The 27,265-nt window shown below is 34.6% G+C and overlaps 1 protein-coding gene across 10 annotated transcripts in view; it reads left to right on the forward strand.

Moving 5' to 3' along the window:
- The window catches only part of LOC121375784 (CREB-binding protein-like), a 49,584-nt gene that overhangs the window by 15,098 nt on the left and 7,221 nt on the right, over positions 1–27,265 (forward strand). For 3 of the 10 annotated variants that reach the window (XM_041503419.1, XM_041503422.1, XM_041503427.1), the window contains 20 exons: positions 2,229–2,342; positions 2,736–2,930; positions 3,476–3,683; positions 6,662–6,779; positions 7,272–7,425; positions 8,530–8,589; positions 14,809–14,957; positions 16,134–16,496; positions 17,037–17,628; positions 18,759–18,877; positions 19,247–19,417; positions 20,043–20,200; positions 21,027–21,122; positions 21,825–21,881; positions 22,687–22,764; positions 23,094–23,161; positions 23,998–24,145; positions 24,683–24,823; positions 26,077–26,356; positions 26,888–27,103. In XM_041503419.1, coding sequence (XP_041359353.1) covers positions 2,229–2,342; positions 2,736–2,930; positions 3,476–3,683; positions 6,662–6,779; positions 7,272–7,425; positions 8,530–8,589; positions 14,809–14,957; positions 16,134–16,496; positions 17,037–17,628; positions 18,759–18,877; positions 19,247–19,417; positions 20,043–20,200; positions 21,027–21,122; positions 21,825–21,881; positions 22,687–22,764; positions 23,094–23,161; positions 23,998–24,145; positions 24,683–24,823; positions 26,077–26,356; positions 26,888–27,103 — 3,485 coding nt within the window. The remainder of the gene's footprint in view (positions 1–2,228; positions 2,343–2,735; positions 2,931–3,475; positions 3,684–6,661; positions 6,780–7,271; positions 7,426–8,529; positions 8,590–14,808; positions 14,958–16,133; positions 16,497–17,036; positions 17,629–18,758; positions 18,878–19,246; positions 19,418–20,042; positions 20,201–21,026; positions 21,123–21,824; positions 21,882–22,686; positions 22,765–23,093; positions 23,162–23,997; positions 24,146–24,682; positions 24,824–26,076; positions 26,357–26,887; positions 27,104–27,265) is intronic. The other 7 variants (XM_041503420.1, XM_041503423.1, XM_041503428.1 and 4 more) reach the window with 4 other exon arrangements.

Consider the following 27,265-nt stretch of genomic DNA (forward strand, 5'->3'; position numbering starts at 1 on the left):
TTCTGATGTCACCGGTAGATGTCGCTCGAAGCACAACAATGCCTACGTCACGACAAATTTCACAGAGTGCGCACAGACTTGGGGTGCGTTCTTTTCACCTCTCCTGGACATGTTCCATCTGTTCTGTCCTGGTTGTATCCCCTCTCCAGATATCGTAAGACTTAGCAAAATTATTGGTTTTAAGGGTTTGTAACGTTTTGTATTGAGACACTTACTTGTCTGAACTTTATTGTTACTGAAAATGTTCACGAACTGTGAAGAAAAATCTCACAAATGAACAACAAGCAAACGACAACAAATCGGATGTTGATTGCACGAACCGTGCACAAGAAAACAAACCGAACCAAAAATTATAACGGTCACGTGGTATACCAACGTCTGTGACGTTTACACAGGAAGATTTGCTCTAAAAATAGATTGGACCTCGCTTGCTTAACGTTTTTTTCTCGAGTGCATGCCTGTTGTTAAGAAATACAAAAAATGCATTCCGTGGTTTTACAAACATCAGGATTACCAGGATTACCAAAAAGCACTTCAGGTAAATGGAAATGTGTATTCTAAATAATAAAATGTAAGTAAAGTGCAATTTTATTTGTGAAAAATGGGTTTAATAACGAAAAACGCGCCGTAATGGTTAACAACTAGCCGTAACTAGGGCGTGTCCCTTTAACTGAGTCATGATTATTTTATTTTAGTGAAATAGACATCTTTAGATTAATTTCTAATTAGGAGTGACAGTATTTGCAGTTATTGAAAACTTTTTTTATATATATATATATAGTTTTACACATGTGATAATAAAGAAATTATAAAACTTACAAGTGCAAAGGTCAAGAAAATTCTTAAACTTAAATTATTATTTTTTATATAGTACTCAATCTAGTTTGAGAATTAACACATTTCACAATCTTACATTATGCCTCCAAGAAATATAACACTGGAAAATAATGTACGTGTTAATGTGTTGCGTCAGTTACTGACTGGGAAGTTACGTCCGTTACAAATAAATTTCAATTCTTGGTGTGCCCACTTTATATTATTATGTTGCCATGTTGTGTAACCATGGCACAACTAAGAGAATATAAAAAAATATATATATATATATGGTAGCACTGTAGGAGGTCAATATTAAAATTAAGCTTCAAAAGGTAACTGATGCAACGAGGTAATGCTATAAGTTAGTTTTTATTCATAAAAATCTATTCCAAATTTATTAATTTGTGGTGTGGGAATTACCATTAAGATCTTAGAAACAAAGTGCAATACTTACCTTTATCATATTCATTCAATTTTAATGACATTTTTGAAAAAAGATTTCAGTGCAATTTGGGTTCTATTCTTAGGAGGAAATAGCACAAATTAAAGATGGCCACCAAGTCAAATGACACAGTTTTGAATTAAAACCTGAGTATTTTATGGTTTATTGATTATCAACAAATAATTCTATGGGAAAAATAAAGGTACAACAGTGAAATAAAATTTCCCTCCTGAGGTATCATTTTTCGTGGAATTGCTCTATATGGCTAACAACAAATATTACCTGTAACGGTGAGCTCCGTGGTCTAGTGGATCAGCTGCTGGACAATCAAGCTGACGACAGTGGTTCATATCCCGTCAAAGCTAGCTCATACTTTAGTTCATCTTTCTCATCTATCACCCTCTGCCTATCATTCTCATTATCTTATTATAAAAAAACCTCCATTTTCTCCAACGATTTCAATCTGTTTCAACCCTGTTTGTCAGTTTTCTCCGACGGTCTTCTGAGCTGTCCACACCATCACCTACCTGTTTCAACTTCCTCCACAGTTGTAGTGTGTGTACTTCCCTGAACCCACCTGGTATCATCGCCCTCTGCCGCTAACAAAACTAGTCTTGACCCACGGCATTAACGACCGCCAGTAGTAGAGAAATACAGTAGGTGGTTACAAGTACCTCTTAACAATGCCAAAAGTAACTACTGAACACTCTGTAATGATGTGGCTAAACCCACAGACAATTCTGATAGGAAATGACAGGTGTGTAGGACGGATAGCCACAAGAGATGAGCACCTGTCATGTTTCGAGAGAGGACTGGGATGTGGAGGTGGACAGTAGAGTTGAAAGATGTGAGTTTCCAGAGTGGGAGCAAAGGAGAGAAAGAAAAGAGGGCAGTGGGATTTAAATATATATAGATATGTAGCTCTTTTTTTTATTTACTAAATATATTCCATATGAATTTACTTTTTCAGTTGCTCATTGTGCTTCATCCAGACAGATAATCACTCATTGGAAGAATTGTACTCGTAGTGATTGTCCCGTTTGTTTGCCATTAAAGCATGCTTCTGATAGAAGAAATACAACAGGTTTGTGCTGTTTATTTCCACAAAACTTTAAATTGAAAGATGTGCTGTATATGTCGAACGAAGTTTTTATATTGTTCCCCAAAGTACAAGAATTGTGCATTGTAATTACTTGCTAATTAATCATTGATCAATTTGTACGAACTGATAGTGGTCAAACAATTTTTTGTTTTTTTAATATATATATATTGAAAAAGCATTAACTGAAATTTAAGATGGTAGCTTTACAAGAAAAAAAAAATTCTTGAAAATAATTCTTAATTAAATTGACTTTTGTCATTTGAAAATATTGCTAATATTGCAGTTTGTATGTGTGTGTTTTAAATACCTTTTTCTTCTTCTGTAAAACTAGTTGAAAGATTGATTTAAAATTTGGCTGTTTGTTCTTGTTTACAGCCCAGAACACCTCGATGGCACCATCTAACACCCAGACTGTAACTGCAGCAGTATCTACTACAGTTGGTGTTAAGACTGCTGATCCTGCAACGATGAAAAGAGCATATGATGCACTTGGTCTGCAATATAACAGCACAGGTACAACTCACCTGGCACCCTCTGCTCACCCTCAGATAAACCAAGGGATGGCACCAGGTAAGTGGCTTGCTTTTTATGAATGATAAATTGGACATAAAAAAAAATAAAGCATATATATTAGTCACTGAATCTGATGGATGGCTTTTATTTATATTAAATGAAATGCTGATTGATACCTTTTACTTATTTTTTTTCTTTAAGATCAGTATTAAAATATATAGTGCTAAAAGTTCTTGATTAAATGTTAGTTGATAGATGAAATAAGATAATGGTGTATATTTTAAAATCGTAGGATTGGGTTTGGATTTTTTTTTTTTAATGTTATTGTTCACTGGTAATTCTATCTCTGATTGTACTTAATATTAGGCAAGCTAATGCTTTTATCACCTTGACCTTAATTCAAATGGTTGTATTTTTATCAGTGTAATTTTGACTTCTTACCACATATATTCTTTATTTAGCTGTTGGTTGATGTTGGTAATGCATGTTAATCTAAGAATTGAAATGTGAGTTAACAGGCGAAATAGCTATGAAAATTGACCAATTGATCTTCAAAGCTAATTTTATTATCTTTTTTTTTCTTCTGTTTTATTTGTTTTTAGCACAAATAAACTCAACAAATCAATCGAATCCTATTCAACAACTTATGGCAACACAACCAAATCTGAACAACCCAGCAGCAAATGCCACTCAGAGTCTGCCTCCGCTTTCTGATGGTCTTGCTACTGTCCAGCAGCCAAATGCACAAATATCGGATGATTGGCACCAAAATGTCACCCAGGATCTTCGAAATCATCTCGTGCATAAATTGTAAGTTTTACAATTTTCAAAATGTATTTTTCAGTAATTGCTGCACACCGAGATAAGCATTTCGGTCTATTAGGATTGTCTTTGTAGACTTTTTACCTTTGTGAAAAAATACTGCTTCATTCCTTATGATCAATTCAGGAACAGCCCTTCATTTTAAATCAGCAAGAGTGGTGATGGCTCTCAGGGCTCACCCTGGATCAAAAATACCTGTAGCCAAAATAGTAGCCAAATGGAATTTTTATTAGCCATATTGAAAATGCTTTAGCCAAAATTGTTTTACCTAGTACTATATAGAGTATTTATATATGAATATGAAAATGCATCTTTTTTAGCTAATTGTGTACAAATTGGAATAAATCTGAATAACAAAACCGTTTTACCTGATCAAAATCAAAGACAGCAATGGGGGTAGGGGCAGTTAATATATCACCGGTAGGGGCAGTTAATATATCACCGGTAGGGGCAGTTAATATATCACCTTGATTTTTCCGAGGTGGGGGAGGGGGTGATGCATTATCTCAGATTTGGAAGCCAGTACCCCGTACACCTGCCCCCACTTCTAAAGCATTTGACATTAAATTAACAAACATAAAAAAATATGGGGGTGGGTGAATGTTTATGGAGGGTGTTGTTTTATCTTTCTTCCTTTTTTTCCCCAAATAAAAAACTTGGTTTTTGTTTTTTTAATTTAGAGCTCATTATTTCTTGAAATAGCTATCGTCTTTATGTTAGTTTGAATTGATTTTTGTTTTTTTAAGTAACCCATCAATTCCCCACCCCCAGCAATTTCATAATTTGCGCCATGTTGTTGCTGTTGATTTCTGATTGTAAAATACCTAGGTTAAGAATGCTGACTACATAGTATATTCTAGTTATTAAAAATAATAATAAATTACGGTGTTTTTAAAATCCAGTTAACTTATTAAATTTCACCTCACAGTCTTACAAATCTATATCTAACAAATATGATTATTGTCAACTAATTTTATTCAGTGTACGTTTAACTGCAATATGTATAAATACTGCATGTTCATTTCCCACGATCGCAATCTGCATGCGTGCTCTCGACCATGGGTACGAAATTAACAAAGACAAAGAAATAACCGAAACTGCAGTTAGGTATTCATTGACTGCGAACAACTATTGTTTTTTCTACAAATTTACATCAAGATTTACTCCTGTGTAATCGTATTGTTTAATGTCCGCAACGATGTCTCTTGACACGTGGGTGTCAGCTGACTCTAAAGCGTGACGTTCGATACTACTGACGTGTAAAGTTAAACAATAGAACAGTCACCTGTAGCCTAATTGGCCACTGTGATACCCGGTATGCTCTTCGATAGACAACTGATCACAGTCTTTGATTTTATGTAAAGCCAATTACGACGTATGTGTGAACAAAGCACTTAAGGACGCCATGAAGTCTAATTTTACCACATGATATTCAAAGCGGGTTTCCCTGGCTATGAAACACGGCGAAGTTGTAACGGACATCAAGATCGAAATGCGTACTTTGGCGATAAAATCAATTCATGCAAGGTGGATTATGAAAGTTACGGCAGAATTAAAAATATGCCAGGAAATGTTGAAATCTGCATTCATCCACCCCAGAATCTCTGATGCAGTGCGGGCGGACATTGACAAAAACAATATACGAAATTTAAAATATTTCATTATTTTCTACAAACAGTGAGATTCACGCAATAACTTTTTTTAAATTCTAACTTGTTGTTTTGACTATACTATTCTCTTGTCATATCCGGTGGACTGCGCATGACAGGAAATAAAATGTTCCGGTAAATTGTCAGTGTGTTGTGGTTTTCACAATAAATATTTTAGTTAGAATTTGTTGATTTTTTCAAATATTTTCAAGGATTTATATTTTCGATGCTGACTACTTACCCTCGAAACCCACGAAAATAAAACTCCTGGAAAATTTCCGGTTATACGGTATATTCGTGCCGAGAGTTGTCCTCAGTTCAGCCAACGAACGTTCTTCCTAACGTTCGCGAACTATTTGATTGGTGTCCGTTGTGTCCATTTGGTTTAACGTGAAGCGCACAAACCAGTCTAGCAAACGTTTTCTTTTCGCTCAGTCTGGCTGAACTCAGCCCTTTGGATAGCCTACATGCTTTTGGCCTTGAACTGGCATGTGTATTCAAATTGAGACACATTGTCGGTCTGTTTTTATTACTTTGGTTCAAAGACTTTACAAAGTTAAAATAACAAGTTACAGACTATTATTTTATACATGTTGAATACATGACGTTAAAATTACTAACCGTGATTATTAAAATAATCAAACTTCATTAGGCCTACGCTGTATTCTGGATGACATCGTTTCTCGTTACTGGTCGTGAGATCGCTATTACGCTAATTGAATATTTGGTATTATTATTATGGTGTCGGATAGATTATGTAACGGTTTGTTCACATCAGAAGATAGAAAATGGCTTAGCCAAAATTTTAGCCATTTGCAAATTTTATTAGCCATTTTTTGTAAAAATTAGCCAATGGCTAATTTGGCTACCGACAGTGCGAGCCCTGGGTTCTATCATACATTTACTGGTGCATGTATAATATTTTATTTGTTCACTTATTTTTTATTGTTGTTATTTTTGGGGGAGAGGGGTAGGTGTTTTTAGATGGTCAAGTTTAAAAATAATGTCAATTAAGAAAGCAAACCTTACTTACCCTTGGACAAGTAATTTTTAAAATAATATTTTAAGTCCTGACAAGTCTTATTCACTAATATTTGTAAATATTTTGCTAAGTGTACCAAATATTATTTTAACATAATTTCAAACATATTTGATAATTATGATTTGGCATTCATAAAATATTTGGTTGAAATTGTTTGCAATAAAGTAATTCAAAATAGTGGTGAAATTCTCTAAACCAGATGGATTGCTTGTACTCTTTCACTTAGTGTTAGCCAAATACAAGTTTTAAGTTTATAATTGGATGTTTTGTTTCAGGGTTCAAGCTATTTTCCCTACCCCTGAACCTGCTGCATTAAAAGACAGTCGCATGAAGAATCTAGTGGCTTATGCTCGAAAAGTAGAAGGAGACATGTATGAAACTGCCAACAGTCGAGTAAGTAAAAAAAATCATCTCCATACCAAGTGAGAGTGGATTAGTAAATCAACTGTACAGATACAGTTAGATGATTGTAAATGAGGTTTGAGAGTAACTATACTTACAGTCTGTTCCACAGGGAATGCCTTTTTTCATGCTATGGAATTTACTACAAGTTATTTATTTCTGAGCCAATTATTTTCTAAATTGCACACATAATTAGTTTGGTTTATTTGTTATTTCCAAAACACTTTTACTTTTCTATGTTAAACAAAACATCAATTATTTTTTTAAAAACCAAAACATTTTCGTAGGAGGATAGGACAGATTATAGATTGTGGAAATATGTTTGATCTCTCATACACAAATGCTTCAATATTTATAATGAAATCTATCTGTCTCTTGAGCGACATTTAATTTTAAAAACTGAATGAAATAGTATATAATTGGTGAAAATAACCAGTTCTAAACATACAGGTTTTTAAAATTGTATTTTATAATTTACAACAGGAAGAGTATTATCATCTGCTGGCTGAAAAGATTTACAAAATACAGAAGGAACTGGATGAGAAGCGCATCCAGAGAATGATGAGGGGAGGCAACCCTAGTGGTCCAAATGCTCCGGCTGCAGTGGTTGGACCAGCTCGGCAAGCTGGACAGCAGAGTGAGTTTCCTTTGAACATTTTATGTGTATCTTTCATCCAGTGGTTGTTCTATTTCTTGTATTATTAAACTTCTACTTACATAACTGTTAACTTGGGAAAAGTTGTAGGAATTTTTTTTTTAATTAAACATTTATAAAATGTCGCTGCTCTGCAGTTGATTCTTACATTGCTTCCTTCTCAAAACTGAAGCATGCCTATTATGACCTTAAAACATCTTTCATTTGACAATTATATTCTCGGTATGTTAGTTAGTCCTGCTGGAGTAGCACATGACATTGTGTAATAAATCAATAAAGTTTGCATTTGTGGCCTGGTGTGCAGTATTTATGGTCATTATTCCCAATCACTATGTATTACTGATCACAATGTTTTGGAGGAAACAAACAACATTTGTTATTGTTGTCAAGCAAAAATACTCGCCGAAAATCATTTCCACAGAAAATAAAAGAAGTCATGAATTTAAGTCTTGATCAAAGCTATTTCCACTTTTATTATTGCTAACTATCACATGTGAAGAAGGTCGGTAAATATGAATTTGTGAATTCGTTACATTTAATATCAGTGTGTCGGCTTCTTTGACATTGGACGGGTTATCTTGATTGAAGTCCTTAACAACACTTCATTTGAATGTTTGTCTTAACAACATGATTGGAGCACGTGAATTTTAATCATCGGCTATTGGATGTGGCAGAAAATTCTTCTGGCGTAGTCTGCAGAGAAAGCCCACTACCATTTTTCATCAGTAGAAAAGGATATTTTATATTCAGTTCCTCATAGACAGGAGTGTACATACCACAACCTTTGATATACTAGTCTCTGAACACTGGTGATACCTGAAGTTTGAATTATCCATGTTCATTTCGCCGATTTTGTAAGCCATATGTTTTTTGTTATATTTAACATTATTCTTGTAATATGGTTTTATTGAGAGATGCTGGAGGTATTTCCAGTCTACAGCCAAGGTGAGTGGAAATGTAGCTTACTGTATCTTCATGTCCATGTAAGATGGTTATTACACTTTTTATGGTAGAGAGATGGTGTTTTCGATCACAATGTGACCAAACTGTCCAGCGATTTCATGTAACAATATCTTTATACTGTAGGTGTGTTCGAGACTTTAGGAATTCGAGCTCCTTCACAACACTTTGACAGTTCACTTCGAGGTAATATAATAGAAAGTTAACAGTACTATGATGTTATTCAACTTTTTAAACATAGACTAAGTCTCGGTTAAAATATTTGTCAGTTAGAAATCCTATATTTAAAAAGAATATATATATATATTTAGATATGTTACTTTTTAGTTGATTCAAAATATCAACCACAGCTTTTGGCTTACAAATTTTTAATGTCGTCCAAATATTTTAAGTGCCATTGCAAAAACATAAAGTTTAATGTAATGTTTTGATATAAGTACTGAAACTGTTTGTGTCGATTGGAAGTTGATATTGCCTCTCGTCGTCCAAGTGTTTTGCTGGAGTTTTATTGATACATATATATATTTCTCCCATCCCTAGCTATGCAAGACTGACCCATTCCATGACATCAGTCCATACGGAATAAATCTGTCTTGCATGGGCTATGACTTCATTGAATTTAACATGGGGAGTAATGACTTCATTGAATTTAACATGGGGAGTAATGACTTCATTGAATTTAACATGGGGAGTAATGACTTCATTGAATTTAACATGGGGAGTATTACGGTGTTGGTAATATATGATGTCATATTAATACTAGTTGGTAGTTTTAGATCAAAATTTTTAAAATTAAAATCTCCATTACAAAAGTTATCTTGTTAATTTATAGTGTTCTGTACATGAAACAGATGCGGAAAATATGATAGTATAGTTTATTTTTGATAAACGATGAAATAAAGAAGTTATTTTTTCAGCCATCTTTGTTCGTGTAAAATAGTGGTTTATTTATCAAATGGATGGGAGAAAAAGACTCCCATCATATGCGGTCATGTGGGATAGAAAAAGTACACCCTTGGTGGTGGAAATTTTGACCCTGGGACTCGGCAAGGGTCGAAATTTCCACCACCTTGGATATACTTTTTTGTATCCCACATGACTGCATATGATGGAGTCTTATTAACATATATAATTGTATTGCATCACAGATGTCACATGAAAATTTGGGCCTGTAGAAATGACGTGAAGAGGAAAGCACATGCTATGGTGGTGATGGGGGAGAGTGCCTCCACTTATTCTAACAAATATTCCAAATACGAGTTTATTACACATCTTGCATTATACAAACATGAAGTGTATCGGGGTGGCTATCGAATCTGTTTTACTCTATATCATCGACATGCTTCATATATAGAGGACTCTGAAATGATTCCCAAATTGTGGTCATCAGAATGTGCTGTATTTGAATTATCATTTCGATCCCGTCCCAGTTATTATTTTAACATTGCCTGTTTAAATGTTTTTTTAAGTTGCACTTAATATTTCAGAATTTTGGATATTTTTTTCTTCTTTCTTCTTTTTGGTATTGTAGGTAGCATAACATTTGCACATATTTGCAACAGGTTCATTACATTTAATTTTAAATTTGGATGTCACGGTCAATTTCATTTTGGAATTTCATCAGTAAATGGTTATAGTCGGTTTGCACGAACCAAATCAACTTTCACTTACAAAATTATTTAAAATTATACCAACATAAGATGGATTTGAATTATTATGACCATGTACCTATTGTATTCAGTGTGATAGACCCTAGAAACCAGAAATAAAGTACAAACCACAGCATACTTACATCATTTCCATCATCTAAACAGTAGGAACAATTAGGTAACATTTTCCAAGACAGTTGAATATTGATTTTTGTAATAGACTTCTTTCACATTCCACTGCGCATGTGCCCGTTGCGGAGTTACTCGAGGACGCAAACCGCGAGATTTTGCGAGATCTCGCCAAAATAGACCTATCTGCAAATTGGGGGGCAAAAGCAATGGGAGGCCACGACCATTGTTCAATTATAAACTGTTCCAACCGCATATGTCCGGGAAATTCGTTATCCTCCTATCGATATCCAGCCAATGGATATCGGAAACGATTGTGGGTAATCGTTTCACGTAGAAAACGATTTTAATGTTACTCTAAGTACGAGGGTTTGTTCGGCACATTTTGTAGGAGGGAAGCCAGTGAACGCATAAGGGACCAAAACCTTACCGGTTCTGTACAGGACGTTCCTACACAGGGCGGTCTAGTATACTTAGATATGGTGGAAAACACATTAACAGTAAAGAAAATAAATATATATTTTGTATATAAAGAAAATATATGTATATTTCGGATTATACTCAATAAAATATATAACGTGTGCGTGTGTAAATATATTAAAAATATATGTAGTCAGGACAGCTCTGTACAGAACATTCCTATACAGGGCGGTTTAGTATTCTCTATTTAGATATGGTAGTAAACAGTAAATAAAATAAAATAAATATCTATTTTGTATATACAGAAAATATATGTATATTTCGGACAATACTCAACAGAATATATATATATATATATATATAATGAACTTTTAATGTTATTATTACTCAGTATGTTTCAAATTTAATTATAAGTATTGTCTGTCATTACTTTTACGTTTATCTAGGTATGAAAAAAATTTTCATCCGCAAACTTATGTGAGAACGGCTTCGCCAATTCACACAATTTACGAATGATTTATTTTGTTCATACCCTGATGAACGTAAAAGAAATAACAGACACTCCTTAAATAATAATAATAATAATGATATATAAATATATATAGAGTGATGACAGCTCTGTATAGGACGTTCCTACACATGTCCGTCTAGTATTTTATATACTTAGATATGGTGGAAAACACATTAACAGTAATCCCCCTTTTTTAAATTCCCACTTTAACAGCATAAAATCTCTTCTTTTTTTTAACTTTTCCCAATTAGATAGACACTAAGAAAAATGCAACAAAACACCTTCCGATATATATATATATATATATATATATATATAGACCATATAATAAATATATATATATATATATATATATATATATATATATATATATATATATATACTGTCAAACCTGTCCTAGCGGCCACCTGTACTCAGCGGTCACCTGCCTTAAGCGGCCACTTTTTTGCTCCCAAACGATTTATAATGTAAATGCACCTGTAATAAGCGGTCACCTGTCTAACGCGGCCAGCGGCCACCTAAATCGGATCCCAAATCCAGAGCCCTCAAAAGTACCCGGTCTCCGGCGGCAAATCGCCGCCTGAAACAGCTTTTGCCGCCGCCTACTTTTCGTTGATGGTAAAAAAAAAGTGCTTTCTCTTCTTTAATAAAGTCTCCTACAAAAGGGATCCAAACAAGGTGCCAAAATAGTTGTTTATTTGTCTTGAAACGCGATTAGAGGCCATGAGAATGCATCTCAGAGGTTCGATTTTTCAAATGTTTCTTGGGGAGGGCCCCCTGCTATCATCACTGTTGTAGCCTGCTACTTCTTAAACTATTGAGGGCGCTGCAAATCGCTAAAATACCTGCATTAAGCGGTCACAGTGAAGTTTTACTCTTATATAAAAGGGATATTTTAACAACACCGATAGGTGCAGCAAATAACCGATCTTCACACCTTCAGGAATAATAGTACCCATTCAGTCCCGACATCTCCACTGTGTATCAATTAAGGAAGTATGAATCTGACATGCATCTAATTGCCTCTGGGCAGGCTACGCTTGACATTTGTAGATTCACTTACTATAACAATACATCGCATGAAGTCGGAATTAAATAATTAAATGGAAAAAGAAAACAAACTTGTGGAGAACAGTTAATTTAATATATTCTATTTGCATTATTTCTGAAGGAGACAACATGTCAAAAGTTGATTTATATGAAGCACACATCCGTTAATTAGCAGTACAGACGGTAAAACAAGAAACAACAACAAATGTTTTAAAGACTATATATGTGGCAACCTGTACTAAGCGGCAACCTGTCTTAAGCGGCCACGTTTATCTACTCCCTTGTGTGGCCCCTTAAGACAGGTTTGACTGTATATATATATATATATATATATATATATACTGTAAATCATGAAATTAATGCGAGCAAGTAATTAATGCGAAAAATGCGACGAACACATCGACGCAATAATAACTTGACGCATTTTGTTTAGTCTCATTCCCAATACAAAAAAATGTACAGGATTTTACTATAATACTTCTAAATAAAATAAAACTTTTATAAAGATGAAACAAAATACAAAAACAATTTTTGTTAAACGTCTTTTTGTGAATACTTCAAGAATCTTTCTTTCGTTTCGATGTTGCCATTCTATTTTCACTTTCCTGGAATATCATAGCGGTTATATAATACAGTTATGTTCCAAATGTTTTGTTTTTAAAAAGCTCATTTTGAGATGTGAGTATTTTTCTAATTTTCTTACACTTCTGGATTACTGTATACATTTAAACTGTTTTGAACATTTGTAAAATTATAATCAACACATTTTATTACTAAATATATTTCTTTAAAAATGAAACAGTAGAAAATTATATAACCGTAACGAACAATCCGTGCCTATTTCTTCAAACCATTTGGCTCGACTCTATACATGGCATTCAATTTAGACTGGTCGCAAGTTGTCACTGTTGCAATATATCGCATTTGTTAACGTCTATTCCTGTGCTGCGCATCAAGTGTATAAAATCAGTCTAAAACATTTGTTAGACTAATACGTCTGCGTTCACGTAAAATATTGTGCCCTGTAATAGCGACCCGTTTACATTTTATTCTTACTGGCGGATTAATTAGAAGCAATCACCACACAAAAGTGCGAGGCATACCCTTAACACTAAGGTGTAGTTATACTAATTACACTACTTTAAGTAATTAGGGCTTCCTGGTCGACCCACCATGCGATTAGCTTCAAGTTCAGGTTATGTAGTAGCTGTGAAAACAGCTACTGACTTCTTTTAACATGAAAGATGAAGCCCAAACAATATAATAACAACACAACTGTGGTTTTTATGTGATGTGGACTTTTGCCCGACGCATTAATAAAAATACGCATTTTTGTTCATTCATGTACGGACGCAATAATATGACGTATTAATTACATGATTTACAGTATATATGTGTGTGTGTGTGTGTGTGTATATATACTTTCTCTCTCTCTCTCTCTCTCTCTCTCTCTCTCTCTCTCTCTCTCTCTCTCTCTCTCTCTCTCTCTCTCTCTCTCTCTCTCTCTCAAATATATATATCGATCGATGCCATAACCTGTCGATGCCATAACCTATGGAATCTGTCAAATGTTTTGTTTATACTTTTTACGAGATAGTCTTTTAATCTGGCGTTATCAAAACCCTCAGATACAAGCCGCAGAGACTTTGTCCAAGTTGTTGCACTGCTTTTTAATTTGAACCATTCCGCTGTAAATTTCAGTGGACCGTTTTCTACGGCCAGTATACCATCTAATTCGAAATATGTACATGTTAGTTGCCAAAGTTTAAAAGTCTCCTACGAAGCTACTCAAGTTGCCCATAACAACCTGTCTGTCACGCCCCCCCCAATTTGTAAATAGACTAGCTTCAGTCTATTTTGTCAAATGACGTTACTCTTCGCGCGCATGCGCAATAGGAATGTGAAATACCTCTATTGCTCATCACATCAGTAGAGCCAATTTAATAAAATTATAATTGATTATTGCAACATTAGTGTGTGTAGTTTGGTTGGTGGGTTTTGGGTTGGTGGAGGTAGTTATTGGCAGAGACACTTTTTGATAATGTTACATTTGTGTAGTTGTTAGTGGCGTAGACACTCGATACTTTTTATTGTTAGCTTCAGCCCAAGTCTGTCAAGTATTATATTTTTTAAGAAAAAGGAAGTATAAATTTTGATTAAAAGTAGTGTTTAGGCGATTGGTATAATTGATTGTGTTACAGCAATGTTATTGTTGACCGTGGACCTCAAATTTGCTAAGCTGAACCATGAACAGTTATTTAAAATAAAAAACTCAAGAAAAGCACAGTAAACTATATTTCTCCGACTTGAATTTTTAAATTAAAAAAAACAAAATGTTTTCTTCTATCTCAAAATGCTTTCTGTTATCTCATTGCCTTACAGAGTGGAAATACACTACTCCACTCACTAGGGATACACCAAATATGTCATGATAAACAATTTGTGCAAGATGTGATCAGTGAGACTGTGGTTTGGATGTACAGTTAGATATGTCATACATCAAACACAATGAATGCAGTTACTTTACTCGACACATTTTCCCCAAATATCTCTATTGAACGTTTAGTATTTTGCAAGTGGTCTTTGTAGAAAAATAATAAATTAAGTAAACACTAGTGCTGAAACATTGTGTGCTTTTTATTTCAGATGTACCTGTTACAGGTGGTAATCAGCTACAAACTACTATAAATGCTCCCAATGATTTTAACATTGCACCACAAGTTCCTCAGATACCAAGTATGCAGAGAATGCCACTGCAGAACATGTCAGTACGAACTACCCCACCTCCTGCACAGGTTTGTACTGTAATATTCGTTTGAATAATTATTCCTGTCAGGTAGATGTTATCATAACCAATTTTACCATTCATATAGTATTGATTGAATGATCAATTATAGTGTTGTCTTATTTTGTAATGCAAAATTAATTTTTTAATTAAGAAGGAACAATGCATTGTAGCCTCCTAGGTTATGTAGTTGAGAAGGGGAGAGTGCTTCCAATGTCTAACAATATAATTAAGATGTTGTGATGTTTTCTTTGATTTAATTTTTGTTTTAATTAACTACGGATTCTTGGTGAAATGAGTGCCAGCACATTACAGTTTTTATATTATCGAGTTATTTAATATATAATATTAATTTGATGAAACTAAGGGAGATTCCTGTTGAAAAATATCAAAATTTAAGCCCATGGGGCTTAATTTTTCAGTAAACATTTCCGATTTTAAGCCCCATAGGCTTCATATCGTTTGGGTTTAAATACTGGAAATCCCGGTATGCTCCAAATTATTGGTGACTATTCAATAATTAAATTCTTCACATGAATTTGGTACAATTATTTACATCAACTTTAGTTGTGGTCATGTCTGGTCATTTGGAACCAAAACTGTCAAAATCTTTCTCTCCTCTTTCATGTCTCTCCCTCTGCTCTTTTACTTTGAATCTGGTTTCTCTTTAACCTGCATGAATGAATGTTTAACGACACCCCAGCACAAAAATACATACCGGCTATTGAGTGTCACAAATGGTTCTTTAACCTGCAGTCAATCTTGTATCATAACTGATTAATTTACTAGTATGTTAAGTTATCCACAGTTTTTGTATGTGCTACTATTGCCAGTCATCTTGTTCACATGAAGGTATCTGTTCTAAATTTGTGGGATACAGTTCTAATATAGGCTTCAGCCTGTCAACCAGTCCCTACCACCATGTAAAAGACAGAATAAATATTGTTTAAAACAAAACTGTCACAATAAGTATTTTCTTATAATGATTTAAACAAGAAGTTGAACAGAATACAGTGTGATTAATACATGAACAAAAGTTGGTCTTCTGTAGTTTTGTCCATCTTTGGGGGAAATGCAAATTCTGTTTATGATTTGTGTTTTCATCGGCAGTTATTTATCTTAGAAAAATTACAACCCTAACACATCTCAAAACATTGGGGAGTAATGCTTTGTTTGTCTTTTTCAGTTGCCTCTTGGCTCTAATGCAATAACAATGAATGCTGCTCTGCGTGAATCTAACCAACAGCTACAGGAAGCTTTGAAGAAAACATCGATACAACAGCCAATTAGCCTTCCTCAAAACCAGGCTGGCACGCAGCCTGGCCTTCCCCAGCAACCATTCTCAGCCCAGCACCAGGGAAACCAGTCCATTCCTGCACAGTCCCAGCCCCTGCCACAACCACAGCGACCTGTCTCACAACCCCAGCCATCACCGCAGCAGATGCAGTCACAGCCCCTTCAACAATTTCAGCAGCAACAGCAAAATGCTCAAGCTGTGCAGCAGCCAGTGCAGTCCAAGTTGCAACAACAGCTGCAACAAACACAGCAGGTAAAGTCTCTTGTTTCTGAGCACTGTCCAATTGCAGATGGTAGTTCTGGTTTTATCACTCATGTCCGATCCATGGGGGTGGGAGGAGGGGGGGGGGGGGGGGGGGGGGGGGGGTAACCAATGTGCAAAGCCTCTAACCTGAACTTAAAATGCCCCAAAATCTAATGTTGAACAGATGCATATAAATTATTATTGAATGTATCTGTTTTTAACAAGGAAGATGGTTATATCAGAGTGCATATTAGTATATTTTGGAAAACTGTTAATGCCCTTTTTTAAAAGTTGCACACCTTCCCTAGATAAATCTAGCATTCAACCCTGAAGTTAAGTGTTTTTTTTAACTGATAAAATCAAGTCTACATATCTTTTAACATTTTTTAAAGGATTAATAGCAAAAAAATTGTCCTTTAAATAATGTTTTTCCAAAATAAAACTTAAAACTAATGCTAATTCCTTGTACGTGTACATAGAAACAAATTATTGTGATTAGCCATTTGTCCTCTTGCTGTGTTTGTCACTAGTGCTTTGATTTTGTCTTAGATGGAACAAACACCAGCACCCCAGGAAGCCAAGGTCAAACAAGAAGTTATCGAAGCCAATCAGCATTTGTCAAGTCTTTTGTCAAGTTCCACACCACCACCGAGCAGTGTTGGCGCTACCTCTGCAGGCCAGATGATGCCGTCTGTCAACAGTGTTGGTGCAGCCTCTAATATAGCCTCCACTTCCCTGAAAGAAATAAAACAAGAGGTGAAAAGTGAAATGGACACTGACTTTAAAACTGAAGGCGATAAAGTGATAAACGGTACAAATTGTGCTACCAGTGGTAAAAGTGCTAATAATAATGCTCCACAGAATGTTGGCGGAAAATGTATTCCCTCTGTCGAGGTGAAAATGGAAACCCAGGATTCCGACTCAAATTCTGTTCCTGTCAAAGAAGAACAAAGTGCGTCTGCTTCTGGCACCGAGTCGTCTACTCCAAAACCAGAAGGCATGGACAATACTGCTGAAGCCAGTAACAATAGTGACGATTCCAAAAACAACATGGAGAGTCCAGCAGCTGGTACTGCAACTACTGCTGCAGCAGGGACGGCAGCTGCAGGTGCTGTAGTTCGAAAACCAAATAAAAAGAAAGGTAAGTGTGTATGTTAACTTGACTTAGCCATTGTTTTATTCTTATTTCTTGGGTGCTATGGTGTTGTCCGACCGTCCTTCTTAACTTTGCACCGGCCTCGGTGGCGGCGTGGCAGGCCATCGGTCTACAGGCTGGTAGGTACTGGGTTCGGATCCCAGTCGAGGCATGGGATTTTTAATCGAGATACCGACTCCAAACCCTGAGTGAGTGCTCCACAAGGCTCAATGGGTAGGTGTAAACAGGCCATGGTTTGTGCTATCCTGCCTGTGGGAAGCGCAAATAAAAGATCCCTTGCTGCCTGTCGTAAAAAGAGTAGCCTATGTGGCGACAGCGGGTTTCCTCTAAAAACAGTGTCAGAATGACCATATGTTTGACGTCCAATAGCCGATGATAAGATAAAAAATCAATGTGCTCTAGCGGCGTCGTTAAATAAAACAAACTTTACTTTCTTAACTTTGCATTTCCCGAGCATATCTTTCTTGTCACTTCATATAGAATTATCAAGTATAACTTGATAGTGATGATGTATACTATAAAGAGGTAATCGTGACCTACTTTTCACACATTACTGCACATTAAAGTAAATCCATATCGGGTCATGTCTTCCTTCTTTATCAATTCAAATAGGATCATCTAATCTTGCATGCAAATACAACTTGGGATGGTGATGTTGTGTACCATAACTAGATTACCATGACCTACATTTCATGCATGACTGCACATTAATGAGAATTCTTGTCAGGGCTATATCTTCCTTATCAATCCATATAGGAACATCAAACCTTGCAAGTTCAAGTTGGGATGGCAGTGAGTTGCATACCATAACTAGGTCATTGTGAAAAAGTATTTTGTTCAAATTTGTTTAATTGCTATAGTTTAAAGTTCAAAGTAAAAAAAAAAAAAAAAAAAAAAATGTGTTGTACTTTTCATAATTATTACCTGTAAAGCAGTCTCTATTCATGTACTTCAGACCTTGTCTGCGTGATTTGTGAAATATATATATATATATATATATATATATATATAGTAGGCAGTCTTAAGTCCTATCTGCATTACTTCATAAGTTCAAATACAAATTCTTTGTTATATAATAGTATGTGTTTGAAAAACCTGAATCATCTTATTTTCAGTATTTAAGCCAGATGAGTTACGTCAAGCTTTGATGCCAACTTTGGAAAAACTGTACAGGCAGGATCCAGAGTCTCTTCCCTTCCGTCAACCTGTTGATCCAATTATGCAACAGATTCCAGTATGTATTACTCGTCAATATATATTTTTAGGGGGGGGGTAGTACAAATATGATGTTTATAATAAAGTTTAGTACTTTTTTTTTTAACATACAGTATGACAATTACAAACAGGACTTGAAATGGTGGCTTGCAAAAAGTGAATAACTGGCCATTATTTAAATCTTATTTCAACCAGCCCATATTTTTTCTTAGCTGGTCATTTCATTGCTGTTCTGCAGTTGCTAAGTTTCTGTTCTCACTGTCTAGATCAAATGTTAAAGTAACAATATTAGACATCAAATATTCATGGTTAATAATATGCTAAAATGTTCTTTCTTTTTCTTCCCTTGGAGTATATACTAAAATGTATAGTTTTTTTGTTGTTTTAGGACTATTTTGAAATTATCAAGAAACCAATAGATCTGTCAATGATCAAACGCAAATTGGATACTGGTCAGTACCAGGATCCATGGGAATATGTTGATGATGTCTGGTTGATGTTCGAAAATGCCTGGGTATACAACAAGAAGACTTCAAGAGTTTACAAGTATTGCACAAAGGTAAATACATTCATTGTTTGATGAATGAATGAATGAATGTTAACGACACCCCAGCACGAAAAATACATCGGCTATTGGGTATCAAACTATGGTAATGCAAACAAATAAAGTGATGATCAACATCAATATTAAAATTCAAGATTTAAATAAAACAGGGTAAAGAACTGTGCAAAAATGCAAATATCACAGATATTGACTTTTACTCAAAATTTCAATTGTATGTCGAAGAAAACAAGGATTTGTGCTGTATTGGTCATTCTCAAAGAGAATGTTACACCTCTGCACCACAGTGATGAAGTGTGTCATATATCTCATCGGAGAACTGGCTGATGTGTACTGTGGCGCTGAGCTCAGAAAGAAAAGTAATTAGAAATGATTTGTCTGACGAACTTTGTGACAATCCCTTATTACAGTGAGGAGTTGTTCGCGGTTTGTTGGGTTTGGTTTTTCTAAAGGGTTGGGGGGGGGGGGGGGGGAGTTGGGTTTAAGCTTTGATCGGTCTTGGAATATTTGGTGACTCGTGGATATATTTTTGTTTGCTTTTAAGTATTCAAAATCTTTATGATGATAATGACGGCACTGTCAAGAAGAATGTGTAAAATTTTGTCTTCTGATTTGTTTTCAGTTATCTGAAGTATTCGAGAGTGAGATTGATGGAGTTATGCAGTCACTGGGATACTGCTGTGGTCATAAATATGTGTTCAGTCCCCAAGTTCTATGCTGCTATGGAAAGCAGTTGTGTACTATACCAAGAGATGTCATGTATTACTGCTACCAAAATAGGTAAGGTATAATTTTGGCAGTCTTTGGGCTGGGTCTTGGCTGTGCTTTTAATAGTTCCTTTTAATAACTATATACATTTCTTATGCACCCATTGGTGAGAACACCATGTGTTATTTATGATTACACATACTCGTACTTGTGTTAACAATTTCAAGACCAACGACTCGCTGCTCCTAGGTGATGACCAGCTCACCAATGCCATACGTCCAATAAAAAACCCAGCTCGATGGAAATCAATTACATTGTGACATATAGTTAATCTGACAATCGTGTCTGTGATGTGTAAGTCAGCTACAAGTACAACAGCTGTAAATAACTTTTAGTCGAAAAAGATGTTAAAATTTGCTTTAAACCTTCTGGGGTTATTTTTGAGGATATGTAAGAAATAGAATAATTCATTTGTGTCCATTAGATACCATTTATCTCGCAACTCGTTAAAAAACGTATCGAAGTCACTTTCACTCGTTAGATACATTTTAAAACAACTCGTGAGATAAATGGTATCTAACGGCCACTCGTGTATTATTCTCTATGTACAGGTAGACTAGTTAACTGATGTATTACATTGCATTGTGAAATGTTCTTGATTAGGTTATGCAAATACAATCCATGCAACTAAACACCTGGTAACAAAGGTAAAAATCATATGAAGTGATTTCTGGTTATCTAATGCCTTTTAATTTTGCTCCATGGTATTAATAAGTGTGTTGAGAGACATTAGTTAACAAACAAAAAATGCCATCTTGGAATAATTAAAAAATTAAGTTCCTTTGAATCAAATGGTAACATTCGTAGCTTTTTAATGTGTTATATTTGTCTTTTTCAGAGTGGTATATTGTGAGAAATGCTTCCAAGAAATCCAGGGTGATGAGATTGAAGTTTGTGATGACCCTACTCAGCCTGCTTCGTATGTATCATTGAGGTTATGATTGTTTTTATTATACCTTTTTAGAATTCTTAATTTATTTTGGCAAACAGGGTGGGATGTAGCCCAGTGGTAAAACACACTCTTGATGCATGGTCGGTCTGGGATTGATCCCTGTCGATGGGCTCACTGAGCTATTTCTCGTTCAGCCAGTGCTCCACGACAGGTTTATCAAAGGCAGTGGTATATGCTATCCTGTCTGTGGTATGGTAGATATAAAATATCCTTTCCTACCAATGGAAAAATGTAGCAGGTTTTTTTCTCTGACTATATCTTGCTGAGTTTATAAATTTATAAAATGATTTTCGTATGGAAATGAATAAATTTAGTTTTTTAAATTTAATCTATAAAACATTTTGGTGGGAGAAGAGAAGATATTTTCTGATAGCTTTAAAAGCTTCAGTATTACGACCTTTATAAACTGCTTATTATCTGTAATCATTTAATTTACAATTCAACATATTTGTTGAGTGAACCAGACAACATAATACAAACACAAAGTATTATTATATTAGATGATAGAAGTGCAGTTTGAAATTCAAGGTACATATTTGTAAACTTATTTTTTTAAATCCATTAAATATATTTATATTTTAACAAAATGTAAAGCCAGTTGTACTGTCGAAAATCAAAGATTTGCTTCCCTTTTGTGGATAGGCTGTGTTGTATGTTTTTATTTTTATTTTTATTTTTTTACAGGAGAATCCCAAAGACGAATTTTGACAAGCTCAAGAATGACAAGTTAGAATATGAAGAGTAAGTTCAATAGTTTTAATTAATTTAATAACAAATTTACATTGTTGGTTGGACTTACTTGATAAAGCAGCTACGTATTGGGCCTGTTTTCCATTAACAAGATTATCAATATAGTGCACATGTACTGTATGTGGTCCGTACATGAGCACTTAGTACATGGGTATTTAGTGTGTAGAATTAAAAAGTATTTTATTGTGCAAAGGGGTGGGATCTAGCTCAGTTGGTAGAGCATTCACCTGAGATGTTGCATCGTAGGATCGCACCACCTCGGTGGACCCATTCTCTTATTAGGTTTTTACCGTACCACCCAGTGCTCTGTGATTAATATATATGTGGGAAAATGTATATAAAAGATCCCTTTTTGCCGATGGAAAAATGTTCTGGCTTTCTTCTAAAACTATGAGTAAAAAATGTTTAACATCTAGTAGCTGATTAATAAATCGGTGTGCTCTAGTTAGTTGTTAAACAAAAATCATTTGGCAACAACATTGGTGTTAAAAGTCTAACCTGACTGAGTCTCCTACAGAAGCAATTACTTATCTTCCATCTCTTGCAGTTTAGAATTTGGTTCCGTTCTGTAGACCCTATGAAAGTGAACATTTTATAGTTAGCTGTTTTTTAAAGCTGTATAAGATGATACATTGTAAACTAAGAGAGTGGTTCATAATACTTTATCTTAATAATTCAATTGTTTTTTGCTTAGTTGGGAATTACTTGAAATTGTTGCATTGGTATTCAGAACTATGTATTTTATAACACATATATTGGTAATTTATATAACTTTTTTTCTTCATTTGTTTTTCAGTTTTATTAATTGTTTGGATTGTGGAAGAAAGTTGCATCGAATATGTTGTTTATGGTTCGAACCCATCTGGCCTCAAGGGTAAGTACTTTTAAGTGTTCTTAGTAATGAAGAGTGGGGTTTTTTCCAAAATTATATATCTTTATCTTGTTTACTTTATGCCATAGGTTACAATTCTTTATCTAAGCATGGAGATGGGTGAAAAGCTACTTTAAAAAAAAATATTGATACTTTATATGTAGTTGCTTAAAGTATTTTAGCTGACATTTTCTAAACCATTTCAAATTAAAATGTGATGTGGTATGAATAGTTGAGTTCCATTTAATTTTCTGATATTAATTTATAGATTTTAAGTTGATAAAGTACATTAAAGTATGTATTAATGGTCCTGTTTATTTCCTATTTTCCAGCTACACTTGTGATAATTGTTTGAAAGCCAAGGGAATGAAAAGAAAAGAGAACAAATATGGAGCAAAGAGTATATATGTTTCTTTATTTTTTACTCTTTTAGCATAGTCATGCATTTTTGCCTATTAAACAAATAATTAAATGCTGTTTAAATTTTGACTAAGATCATCAACAATTTCTGCACCATGATCTTTGCTTCATATACAGTAAATATAACATACACATTATTTTTTCATGTTACATGACAACTGATTGAAAAAAAAAATTCTTCTATCTTTTTAAACTTGAACAGTATTTTTCTACAAAAATAAGAACGTGTAAATGACTTGTTCTGCTCAGTGTAGAACTGAGAATTATTTTGACAGGTGTAGAGCTAATCTATAAGAATTGCATCCCAAAGTTCACATAGCTGATCTTAATACAAAAGTGACATCAGTTTGCAGATTCTTACATTAACAATGACCTTCTATTTTAAGAATGTTGGAAGTTTCAATGCTAAATTGCTAATGGAAATTTTTGGGTCGACAGTTGTTTGATTTATCTTTAGTGGTTGAAGAAAAAAATATAATTTGTAAAAGGTTTTTTTTTTGCTGTAATATGGGTGTGACATGATATTATGGTACAGTGTTTTATGTTATATTGTGTATGCAGCTAAGATGGTGCAGAAATTGTCTGTTGTTGACTTATTCACATCATTTGTTTTACAATTTAATACTTAGAATTTAATCAAAGAATGTATGGCCCCTATCATCAGAACATTAGAGAATTAGAAAAATAGCCACATAGTGATAACATGAAAATAACTACATATTAATTATAAATATTTAATATAAGACCCACAGAACTGAGAAGATATGTGTTGTGATATCATAGGTATTTGACATTTCTCTTGTTTTTGTTTTTCAGGATTGCCCAATACAAAACTAGGTACATATTTAGAGAACCGTGTAAATAATTTCCTAAGGAAAAAAGATGTTGGTGCTGGAGAAGTATCTATTAGAGTGCTGTCCAGTTCAGATAAAGTGGTGGAAGTGAAGCAAGGCATGAAAAAGAGGTATTTAAAAGATTTATGCCATAATTTGTTTTATTGTTTGATTTGCGTTTATATTTTTTCATTTTGGTTTTGTTTTGTTTTGGTTCGGGGGTGGGGGGGGTGTCATATTTCAAAACTGGTACTGGTTTAAATAGTAAAAATGCTTTTTTTTCTTTTATTAGTAATGTACAACTAAGTAACAACCTGATAAGTCACTTCATAAATTGCAGTGACAATATTCAATACAAGTTGGAATAAATATGGTTAATGTTTAGTTTTCGGAGGGTATGTTGTGGTGGAGGTGGGTTACAAGTAATCCATACAGCTATTACTTGGTGTTATGTTACAGAATATAGGATGTATGAACTAGATAGTGGTTCATCTGGCTAGTACAACATTAAATACATTAATGCAAATTGTAATAATCATTGTAGTAAAATGAATCTATGCAATTGAAAATGTTTGACTTTATGCAATGTGTGTGTAAATATTCTATATGCCATGTAGTTCTGAAGGTTGGAAGTGTCCAGTAATATGTTGATGTACTATTTTATCCAGATTTGGTGATGAATTCCAAGACTCGTTTGTATACCGGTCCAAGTCAATGTTTGCATTTGAAGAAATTGATGGCACGGATGTGTGTTTCTTTGGCATGCACGTTCAGGAATACGGCTCAGAATCTCCTGCCCCAAACACTAGGTGAGTGATGTGCTTAGTTTTGAAGTTCTTAATAAAACAGTGCAGTGATAATGATTGAGTATTAGATTTTTAGGCTCGGCATAAATCACTAGTGACTTGTTTTGTTATTGGTGCTTCTGTTTGATGCCTAAAAATAATAGACCTGAAATATGACACAGTAAAGAGTTTCTTAACTACCTGCTCACAAGAGGGTAGATTCAGTGGAGTGAAGCAAAATAAGTTCACATATTCGCTGTTTTATTTTTTTAAAACCTTCATTATCCCCAAATCAATGACAATGTCAGGGTTGCGGAGCCATGAATCACTGCCTTACAATACAGTAATAGTATTTTAAATGAAACAAATTGATAATACAGAAATTAAGCATTGATATTGAGACATTTAATTCAATAAAACATAAAAAATAATAGGACGAGAAAAACGGGGGGGGGGGGGGGGGGGGAGAAAGAAAGAACGACAGATATTAAGGAAACAAATATATCTTTAAAAAAAGTTAACAGTAAGAGAAGAAAAAAAAAATCATATTTTGCCATTATAATCTACTATAAATCGTTTTATTAAAATAATAGACCAATGCTCTTGTTCATATTCAGCAGTAATGTGCATTAAATATTGTTTGACTTTAATGTAATATAAATAATTTTAGTGGGAGCTGTTACTTAAGTATCTTTGAAACAGGTTGTGTAAACTTTCTCAAACTAATGAATGAATGAATGTTTAACGACACCCCAGCACGAACAATACATCGGCTATTGGGTGTCAAACTATGGTAATGCAAATAAATAAAGTGACGATCAACATCAATATAAAAAGTCAAGGTTTAAACAAAAACAGTGTAAAGAACTGTGCAAAAATACAAATACAAATATCACAGAATTTTACGGACACCGAATTTTACTCTAAACTTCAATTTGTGCTGTATTGGCCATTCTCAAAGAGAATGTTACACCCCTGCACCACGGTGAGGTTACAGCACGCGCAGGGGCTCAAAACTAATATGCAAAGGTTTATTTGTTTGTCTCTTTTCTTCCATCTCTTCCCCCACCCATTAAAACTTAATACCGTGAATTTGAATAAGGAAACAGGCTGTTTGTATCCCGAGGACATGGGTAATAAGTAGAACATTTAATGAATTTTGCTATCGGAGCATTAAATAATGGACACAAATTAGTGCCTCGATTTCAAATGGTTTTGGAGGTTACATGGTTTTAAATGCAAAGCATTATAATGTTTTTCTTTTTGTCTTTTTACAGGAGAGTGTACATATCATATTTAGACAGTGTTCACTTTTTCCGGCCCCGTGCATTAAGAACGGCAGTGTATCATGAAGTTCTCATTGGATACCTTGAATATGTGAAAAATCTGGGCTTTACAACGGCTCACATTTGGGCGTGTCCGCCTAGTGAAGGAGACGATTACATTTTTCACTGTCATCCACCAGAACAGAAGATTCCAAAACCAAAACGGCTCCAGGAGTGGTACAAGAAAATGCTCGACAAGGCAATCATCGAGAGATGTGTCACTGATTACAAGGTAAACATGAATATTATGCTCATCATCCGATTGGCAGATTGTTCCTTCATTGCAAATGTTTATTATTCAATTTATTTTAGAGTAGTTTATCATCATTGTTAACTCTTGTTTCATACTTAAGTAGGGGTGGGATGGGTAGCTCATCACTAACAATCGTCATCTTATAGTAGTAATGTAATAGCATGCTAAATTTAATCACCCAGTAAATAAAAGTTGGAAAATAAAATAATAATATATTTGAAAACATACATTTCACAGAATATACTTGTATAATATTATATAATTAGCATCTATAAAATAAGTAAAGGAAAAAGGTCTATAGAGATGGGTTGGATAATGTTTCATGTATGTTTACATGTTGGATTTTTATTTGAGAGGTGGATACATAAAACTAGCTTTAAACAAATGTTTGCTTTATCAAAATGGATTGGCTTGAGGCAGATTGAGACTTCTCTGGTGCATGTATTTCGATCCACAGGTTCAAGAGTTGTAAACAGTTTTTCATAATTATTGATGTTTTTCATTTTACAGGATATACTTAAAGATGCGATAGAAAATAATTTTACCAGTGCAAAAGAGCTACCATACTTCGAAGGCGACTTCTGGCCCAACGTGTTGGAGGAGTGTATCAAGGAGCTGGACCAGGAGGAGGAGGAGAAGAGGAAGCGCGAGGAGGCGGAGGCGGCAGCCGCTGAGGCCGAGAGCCAGGAGGTGGTCGATGAGACGGGAGACCCGGTATGTGCACTGGTAACAACACTTTTTCTAGCCTCTTTACTTAGTCAGTTTACACACTGTATATTGCCGTGTATCAGCCAACTTCTTAGTTTGACCCCTAAATATCTGTAGTCCTACCCACAGGTAATGCCTTTTTTTTTTTGGTGGTAGACGTTTGAAAAGTATATGTTTTTA

This window comes from Gigantopelta aegis, chromosome 6 (assembly GCF_016097555.1).
Source record: "Gigantopelta aegis isolate Gae_Host chromosome 6, Gae_host_genome, whole genome shotgun sequence".
Classification (NCBI taxonomy): Eukaryota; Metazoa; Mollusca; class Gastropoda; order Neomphalida; family Peltospiridae; genus Gigantopelta; species Gigantopelta aegis.